This window comes from Babylonia areolata, chromosome 19 (genome assembly GCF_041734735.1).
Source record: "Babylonia areolata isolate BAREFJ2019XMU chromosome 19, ASM4173473v1, whole genome shotgun sequence".
NCBI classification, from domain to species: Eukaryota; Metazoa; Mollusca; class Gastropoda; order Neogastropoda; family Buccinidae; genus Babylonia; species Babylonia areolata.
Window position 1 is genome coordinate 45,832,222 of NC_134894.1, and position 10,000 is coordinate 45,842,221.

The following is a 10,000-nucleotide window of genomic DNA, read 5'->3' on the forward strand; positions in this document are numbered from 1 at the left end:
GGAGTGGATAAACGAATGACAGATTTTGACGTTCGCTTGGTTATTAATTAAAAGTTGTGAAGTCATTTTTTATTCGCGTGCACGAGGTGTATATGTATATCAGTGTACAGTGGCTTGTAAATCCATGACGAATTTTTATCTCAGTATCTCAGAAAAGAGTCACACAAATCAAATAATACTATACCTGAATACTCACGCCATGACGCGTTTTTTACATGCATCTTTCAGCAACCATTTGCCTTTAAATGTCAACGGAAATTTTGTGGATTTTTTTCTTCTTCTGTTGCATGTTTTGCTCTCTTGAACAACAGGGTGAATTGTTTTGGAATTCCAACAGCTTTTGTTTTACATGTGCCCATGTTGAATGTATATCACGTATATATCAAACTTTTGAGTTACTCAAATTTGTACATTTTTATTTGCGTGCCATTTCTTCTTTTTTTAAAATCTTTTTTTTGTAATGTTTAATGATACATATTATGTTTGTCTCTGAACACACAAGATGGAATATAATTATACTGTTTTTTTGAGAGTGTATGACTTATGTCCGGAGAAGATTATTTCTTTTTGTTGTTGTTTGACTGGGTATGTGTGATCCGCTTTCATTCATTTCTGCCTGTCTGTTGGCGTCTTTTGGCCTTGTTTTATTTATCATTACTCTTGTCTTTATTGTTATGCTTGCGTGAGAATGACTGGTGCGAAAGCGCTTTGATTTGTTTATGCACAAGATTTAGCGCTATACAAATACCATTATTATTATTATTATTGTTGTTGTTGCTGCCGTTACTGCTGTGTTGTTGTCAGCGTTGCTAAGCTGCAGGGCTTGTAACACAAGCGGTGACAAGAATATTTGCGGTGTAAAGTGCCCGGAAGGGGGGGGGGAGAGGTGTCTGTAAATGAGATCGTGGTCATTACATAGAAGTTACAGTCACAGTTTCTCTGTCTGTCTTACCCCCCACCCTCTCACACACACACGCGCGCACACACACACACACGCGCGCGCGCGCGCACACACACACACACACACACACACACACACACACACACACACACTCACTCACTCACTCACTCACTCACACACATACACGCGTACACTCTCTCTCTCTCTCTCTCTCTCCACCGCTCCCTTTCACCCCTGACCCCTCCATGCCCCTCTCCCCCCCCCGCCCCCTACACACACGTACACGCTATCAAACTTATTACTAACACTCTAACACTTCACACGATTGTCAGACGTTGATTTTCAGGTTTGCTCTCTTCTCTCACAGCTGGTCTAGCGGTACACATTGACATTCAAGCCAAAGCTCGTCGGAAAGTACACCTGTCTCTCCAGCGATACACACTGACATTCACAGGCCTAAGACCTCTGTTGTACTACCACTGGTCAACAGACCTGGCATTTTATCAAACATTTTGTATTTTGTATTTCTTTTTATCACAACAGATTTCTCTGTGTGAAATTCGGGCTGCTCTCCCCAGGGAGAGCGCGTCGCTATACTACAGCGCCACCCTTTTTCTTTTTTTTTCTTTTTTGGTACTTCTTCCTGCGTGCAGTTTTATTTGTTTTTCCTATCGAAGTGGATTTTTCTACAGAATTTTGCCAGTAACAAACCCTTTTGTTGCCGTGGGTTTTACGTGCACTAAGTGCATGCTGCACACGGGACCTCAGTTTATCGTCTCATCCGAATGACTAGCGTCCAGACCACCACTCAAAGTCTAGTGGAGGGGGAGAAAATATCGGTGGCTGAGCGGTGATTCGAACCAGCGCGCTCAGACTCTCTCGCTTCCTAGGCGGACGCGTTACCTCTAGGCCATCATATCCACTGGAAATGCCTTGAACAACAGTAACTCTACTGTCTAGAATTGCTTAAGAGCATCAAAGCCACTGCAGAGTGTGCCTGGTCTACCGCCGTCCATGTCGTCAGGTCGGATTCAACAAGTGACTATGCTAGACATGAAGGCTTCGAGAATCATCTCGTAGTTTCAGTTACGGTTGTCACTGCATTCGGACAAAGCCATATACGCTACCCAGACACATATGCTAGGCAGATGCCTGACCAACAGCATAACCCAACACGCTTAGTCAGGCCTTGAGTGCATGCATTATGTATTAGAGAACCTATATCAGAGTGCTTTTCTTTTACCGGAGGACAACACCTATGTTGTCGTGGGTTCTTTTTTCAGCGTGCCAAAATGGTGTTGCACACGGGACCACAGTTTATCGTCTCACTCGGATGACGAAACGCTCATTTTGGATTTCCTGTCAAATCTGGGAGAAAGGGGCAAGACCTGGATTTGAACCCAGACCCTCACGGACACTGTATGGGCAGACAAACGTCTTGACCATTCCGCCATCTTCCACCCTCATCTCGAAAAGTAGCTATGGACAATATCGGGTTATAAAGTCTAGGGTCGATTAATGTTAAGTATATATCTTTGCATTGGAGACTAGCGGGATCCCAGTTGAGTGGGTAGAGATTTGAACTTTTCACCCAACGGCTGGAGATAGGACTGGGGCCTTTTGTTCCATTCTCCATGGTCATATTTGTGAAGACCTGTCAACGCCTTGGTCAACTTCGCGTGTGTGCATGCTTACAAAAGATATAATTATTACGTACGTTAAAGACCACGTGACCATTGTTGGCGTTTGTCGGATAAGAAGAACACGTCTCTCTCTCTCTCTCTCTCTCTCTCTCTCTCTCTCTCTCTCCCCAACATGCATCCACTCCCGAAAAAGTAATATGGCTGTCTAACCGGCAAGGGGAGCGAATGAGTTAAACAGCAACAAACAAAACAAAAATAGAAAAACGCCAAACATGTAAAGACCAACGGGACGAACACTTAGGGTTGTCAAACTCCACACTCAGTGCTGAAATCAACAAAGTAAAATGAAGATCGTTCCAAGAGAAATAGTACGAGTGTGTGCGTGTGTGTGTGTGTGTGTGTGTGCGCGCGCGCTAGTTTAGATTTCTGTGTATGAGCGTACACTTGTTTGTGTGTGTGTGCGTGCATGCGTGCGTGTGTATAATCACCATCATCATCATCATCATTATACACAGCACAAAAATGGCGCGATTCCCCGTATGGTGAGCTCCCACGAATACTACTCAGAATCGTGGAATAATTCAATAGATATATGAATACATACATCAGCAAACAAATAAGACATACAAAAAGAAGAAAATTAAAGTTCAGCAACACCTGACGTCCTGTGATTTGTGTGGCACAGTGGCTGCACCGCATGGGTTACAGGCGGGACAGGGGGCCAAGCATATCTGATTTAGGCCTGGTGTTGTTTCCTAGGTGTCGCAGTACTGCTTTGTGTGTGTGTGTGTGTGTGTGTGTTGAATACGTAAATGAATAGATAAACAAGTAAATGAAACAGATAACAATGTATACATGCTGGTGTACGTTTTGTATCGCACAGTGGCTGGAGCGCATGGTAGCAGGCGGGACAGCGGGCCACGCATCTCTTGACTGTCGTAGTACTACGTTGTGTGTGGAATAAATGAACAGATGGATAAATAAATAATTAAATGAATCCAATAGATACGTTGTATACATGACGATGTGTGTTTTGTGTCGAACAGTGGCAGGGCCGTATGATAACAAGCGGGCCACGCATCTCTTGACTGTCATAGTACTGCTTTGCATGTGGAATAAATGAATCGATAAATAAATAGATAATTAAATGAATCCAATAGATACGTTGTATACATGACGATGTGTGTTTTGTGTCGGGCAGTGGCAGGGGCGCATGGTAACAAGCGGGACAGCGGGCCACGCATCTCTTGATTGTCATAGTACTTACTTTGTGTGTAGAAAAAAAGAAGAAGAAGAAATGAATAAATTATTAATTAATGAATAATTGAATAGATAAAACAGATACAGTGTATACATGCCGATGTGTGTTTTGTGTTGGGCAGTGGCTGGGCCGCGTGCTAACAGACGGGACAGCGGGACACACATCTCTACACATCGAAGAGTTCTCGGAATTGCAGGAGAGTTCCAGCTGATGACATGATACTGCTTCCTTTTTTTTTTTTTTTTTCTTTTTTTTTTTTTTTTTTTTTTTTACTGGGGACAATATTCTTGAGTGTGTGTGCGCGCGCGCGCATGTGTGTGTGTATGAGTATGTTTTGTTGTGGGGTTTTTTGTCTGTTGGCGCTCGTCCATATCTGGCATGTCTGTCAGTCACATCGATTTCTCGCAAACCACTGGACCAATTTCTAACCAGTGAGGTTCAGTTACTCAAGGAGGCGTCATATGCGTTGGACAAATTCACAACTGCTAATCAGATGCCTGACCAGCAGCGTGACCCAACGCGTTTAGTCTGGCCTTGGGAATTTTCTAACCAGCTGATACGTACTTCGTAACATCTGATAAACTTGTTTCATCAGTTTGACCTTGATATGATTTCATGAGCACAGCTTCAAGAACAGTCTGATTCGTTTGTTTGTTTGTTAACTTCAAAATCATACTCCCCTCCCCCAGACTGTAACTGATGCAGATGTAAACCCCCAACACACACATATACAGCAGGGAGAACTTCCTGTTGTCAGAAACCACCGAGTGACCTTCACCAGAAGTGACCTTGACTAGGAGTGACCTTGACCAGAACAAAAATATTCTTTGACCCGACTTAACAGTGGTTTCCACTTTGGAGGGGTCAAGTTTATGCCGTGCCGATTTCATGCATGAATAAGACAAGTTTAATGTGCGTTGAAAAAAAAAAATCACGTGTCTTTTACGTAGATTGCAAGTCATAAGTTTGAAGTTGGGGGTAGAGGGTTGGTTTGAGGTGGATATGGGTCTGGGGGAGAGAGAGGTTCGGGGGTCTGGGGGAGGGGGCGGGGGGGGGGGTCATCGGGGGTGGGTAGGGGTGAGGGGTTTCTACAAGCCAAGTTTCTCAAACACTGCAACTGACTTGACGACGAAACATGACAAACCGACGCAACAGCTCAAGAGTGCTCATTGCCCATGACCTTGCCTTGACCCCTCAAGGGTCAAGGTCTAAGAGAGAGGGGTAGTTCGTCTTTTCGCATGATCGCTTACAATAATTTTAGTTTGGACTTTTGCTTGCAGATTGAAAAAAACTGAATAACTCATCGTAATGATTGATTGCATCGATCTTCTCCTCAATCAATGGTTGCAGGATCCAAAACGTGTTTATATTTGAGTAAATTGAGTAAGTGTGTGGTTTTTTTTGTATTATGTTTTTCGTGCACAGAATAAGAAATGAAAACATAGGCGTGAGGAAGTGGTCATGGTCACCATCTGACGACTGGGTGGACGCAGGTTCGAGCCCAGACAGATGTGGGATTTTCTATATGATTACAACATCCAGTGAAAGTGAAATTCATCAGTTTTATAGTTTGTCATTTGAATAGGATTATTATTTTACGAATGCTAAATGTGCATACACACACACACACACACACACACACACAGATATATATATATATATATATATATATATATATATATATATATCATTGCTCCTGTAGACAAAACAAAGTGAGTCTGTGTAGTAACCGTATTTCGGTTGAATATGTTTGTGTGTATGGTAGACTCCACTACCATATTAGCATTTCCTCAGCAACCGCAAGTGAAAACTGGGCAGGAAAGCAAACTTAATATCGACCAAACCAATCTAGCCGTCACTACTATGAATACATAGCTCATTAACGAAAATCATGATTCTTGATAAACTCTCTGCAATTATGTTATCTGTTAATAAGTCATAATCAGTTACGAAGTACGCATATTGCTGTCAACAATGGTAGACTTATAATAATAATTTCGGAAGAAATATTTTCTTAAACCAGTAGGTATGTCAATAACTGAAGCATATTCTGTCAAGTTCGGATCAGACTGGTGTTGTTTAATCAGTAATAAGAGTTAGAGATAGTGCAGTAGGAACTGATTCGAGTTTTGGTTCAAACAAAAGTGAAAGGGAAGCATAACATGACTTGAAACTTGTGACGCAAATGACGACAACAACCGGTAATTTTACGTCATTTATGACGCAGTTTGATCACTGTCACCCATTCCTTCTCTGTGTTCATTATGTGAAATTCCAAGTGATTAGATATTCAAACTGGAATACAATACAACGATTAAAAAAAAAAAAAAAAAAAAAAAAAAAAAAAAAAAAAAGCATAGACATACCAACAAACATGTATTCTTGCCCATTTTATTCGCCTATGATCCTTTCATCAGTAACACAAAATGAATATTGTTTTATTATTATTGAAAGAAAAAAAAAGCAAAAAAAAAAGCTTTCTATCACCAAAGAAATGTGGGATTTTCGTACATTGATTCAGACTAAATTTAGTAGGAACCATACGTGAATCACGGAGGCTTTTTATGAGCGTGGCGAAAATTCTTTTTTTCAAGATGTGAAGGTTTGTTGTTGTTTGTTACTCTTGACATTTTGTGTCCATATTATGATTTCACTGAATACCGAGTCGTCCACTTTTTAAAAAAATTATTTTTTTATTTTTCTAATCAGAAGTCGTCCACATTATGTTTTTATTGTACTCTGAAGACGGTGGCAGGTTCTTTACAAATTCTCATTCTGTAAGACGATTTGTGATGATGCTATCTTTTTAAAGTTATTTTATTTGTATGGCCAATCTCTCTCTCTCTCTCTGTGATTCTTTGAGCAAATATGTGTGTACATAGGTGCGATTGTTTCTGCGCTCGCACGCACCTGTGTGTGTGTGTGTGTGTGTGTGTGTATGCGTCTGTGTGTGCGTGTGTGTGTGGAGGGGAGCAGCGAATGTGCACGTAAGTATATTTGTGAGTGGTTGGTATGTGGGCGTGCTTTCGCGTGCGCCCTTGTGTTAAAGTGAGAGCACGTGCATGCATACGTATGTGTGTGCATGCAAACGCACGTGTGTGTATAAATGTGTGTGTATGTGTCTGCCCTTGTGTATGTATGTGTGCATGTGTACGCGCACGCTCGCGCTTCTGTGTGTGAGAGAGAGAGAGAGAGAATGTGTGAGAAAGATACTCATGTCGACTGTATATACCATTTCTATCATAATTTGAAAGGCATTATTGTTTTCTTCATGCTTGGAGGTTGCTGTTTATGTGAATAAATTGGAGATTTATCTTATACTGAAGAAAGTGATTCCATGGGATTTATTTATTCATGTCTACCACTGCTTTCAGCTCACGTGTGTTTTTTTCTGCATGCTCTTCTCGGCTTTGTCAGTTATGTATGTGTGTAGCGGTGCACGTGCTAACGTGCACTTGCGTGCGCGTGCGTTTGATCTTTTTCCCTTTGTGAGTGTGTGTTTGCCTTACCTGACTTTGTGAGTGTGTGTTTGCCTTATCTGACTTTGTGAGTGTGTGCAGGTTTTTGTGTGGCATAATGTGTGTGTGCGTGCGTACGTGTGTCGCTTACCTCCCTGTTTCAGTGTGTGTGAGTGAGAGAGAGAGAGAGTATGTGTGTGTGAGTGTGTGTGACGGAGTCAGACATACAGAGTTTTCATAATCATAATCCCTTCCTGTCTCTTTTTTGTCTTTATAAAAGTGTCTCACACCCCCGCCTCCAAAGGCGACCCTTCATCATAATGAACCACACTTCACTTCAGACCCGTCACCCTCATAAACCAACCGGAGTGTCGGCTTTTATATAAAACTGCCACACCTTCCTCACCACTCACATTAGGCTCTTTATTTATTATACTTCGGGTGGAGAGACAGTCCTGAGCCTGTAGTGTACTTATAATCGGACACACCTTATCTTCCTCGTTCTATGCACAGAGAGAGAGAGAGAGAGAGTTAGCGCCCTTTAACTTTCGCCCCTCTGACGTCTACAGAAGTATGCCTATTTGGGTCACTTCTATCGCAAGGCGCTTCGTGAATTTATTGTTTGTGGAGTTGATTAATTTGGAAACAGCCCACTGTTGCGACGTTAGTGGGAATTAATCAAAGCCGCGATCCATTGTCAGGCAAGTTTATTAAGTACGACAGTGTCCCATTTTCAGGGCCGCAAAATCGTGTTGTCAGCACGTACAGAACTCACGTTGTTGTTCTGCTATACTGCTTGTTAGGGATTCACGTTCACGTCGTCTGTTATCCCCCTTGATAGTGATCCGTGTTGTTCTGTTATCCCACTTGTTAGGAATTCACGTTATTCAATTATCCTGCTTGTTAGGGGTTCACATTATTAGATTTTTCTGCTTGTTGCTTTATATCCTGCTTGATAGGGATTCACGTTGCTCTATATCCTGCTTGATAGGGATTCACGTTGCTCTATATCCTGCTTGATAGGGATTCACGTTGCTCTATATCCTGATTGATAGGGATTCACGTTGCTCTATATCGTACTTGATAGGGATTCACGTTGCTCTATATCCTGCTTGATAGGGATTCACGTTGCTCTACATCCTGCTTGATAAGGATATTAATGTTGTTCTGTATCCTGCTTGATAGGGATTCACGTTGCTCTATATCCTGCTTGATAGGGATTCACGTTGCTCTATATCCTGATTGATAGGGATTAATGTTGTTCTGTATCCTGATTGATAGGGATTCACGTTGCTCTATATCCTGATTGATAGGGATTAATGTTGTTCTGTATCCTGATTGATAGGGATTCACGTTGCTCTATATCCTGATTGATAGGGATTAATGTTGTTCTGTATCCTGATTGATAGGGATTCACGTTGCTCTATATCCTGATTGATAGGGATATTAATGTTGCTCTATATCTTGCTTGACAGGGATATTAATGTTCTGTATCCTGATTGATAGGGATTTACGTTTTTCTTTATCCTGATTGATTGGGATTCGCCGTATGCTATACCCTGCGTGATAGGGAATCACGCTGTTCTATATTCCACTCGATAGGGATTCACGTTGTTCTATATCATGCTTAACTGGGGATTCTCGTGGTTCTATTATCCTGCTCGACAGGGATTCCCATTGTTTTATATGATGCTTAATGGGGATTCCTATCATCCTGTTAAGACTGGGACCCGACTTGCCGTTTCACACTAATTCAGCGATGTTTGTTCGTTTTCGTTTTTGTGTATTTGCTTTGATAGTGTTACGTATGTACGGTTTTATGATTGCAGAATGTAAACACACTTTATGTTAAAGGGACGGGGGTGGGCGGGCAGTTCATTTAAGACGGTGTGTGCTTGTGTGAGAAGGGAGCAAACGTGATGGACACACACACACACACACAGATATACACTTTGACGCTTTGATGATTTAATGCTGAAGACGAGAGAGAGAGAGAGAGAAAGAGCATTGTGTCTGTTTCGGTCAATGATTTTTTCTCTCACACTAACACATCAAAAATGTACACGTGAACTGTGTACTACTACCACTTAACAAGCTTACCGCCATAAAGCACCGTGTGTCGGTGTTACAGGGACAGGACTCACCCCCTCGAAGAACGTGACCACTGAACACCCAAACCCTGAACACCTTGACCTTCCTTTAAGTCGGCTCTACTTTTACAACGTCCACTTCCCGCCATGTAGTCCTTTTTTGACTCACTTGTGTAAACAAAGTGAGTCTATGTTTTAACCCGGTGTTCGGTTGTCTGTGTGTGTGTGTGTGTGTCTGTGTGTCCGTGGTAAACTTTAACATTGACATTTTCTCTGCAAATACTTTGTCAGCTGACACCAAATTAGGCATAAAAATAGGAAAAATTCAGTTCTTTCCAGTTATCTTGTTTAAAACAGTATTGCACCTCTGGGATGGGCACAAAAAAAACAACAAACAAACAAAAAATGAAGCCTAATTATATGCAAACTGCATTTACTGTTATATTTATTATTTTTTGTATTCTCCAAACTTGGCACTTTGATCTGATATTCTGACACAACAACAAGAGCAGTCATCATTTTTTGTTCAAACAGGAACTTCTTTTGCCAAGCATGGAAGTTTTATTTATTTTGCAAACGTTTTGGTGCAGATAATAAAAAAGGGAAATTACTCTGTAATTAATGCTAGTGGACTTAATTTGCTTTAA

At 41.5% G+C, this 10,000-nt stretch overlaps 1 protein-coding gene across 7 annotated transcripts in view; it reads left to right on the forward strand.

Annotated features, from left to right (window-relative positions):
• LOC143293767 (natural resistance-associated macrophage protein 2-like) overlaps positions 1-4,834 on the forward strand; it is a 74,735-nt gene extending 69,901 nt beyond the window's left edge. For 6 of the 7 annotated variants that reach the window (XM_076604991.1, XM_076604993.1, XM_076604992.1 and 3 more), the window contains one exon: positions 3,927-4,834. In XM_076604991.1, the coding sequence (XP_076461106.1) occupies positions 3,927-4,016 (90 nt within the window). In that variant the 3' untranslated portion in view covers positions 4,017-4,834. Of the gene's footprint in view, positions 538-3,926 lie in introns of those variants that run through there. The other variant, XM_076604990.1, reaches the window with a different exon arrangement.
• The last annotated feature ends 5,166 nt before the right edge of the window (positions 4,835-10,000 follow it).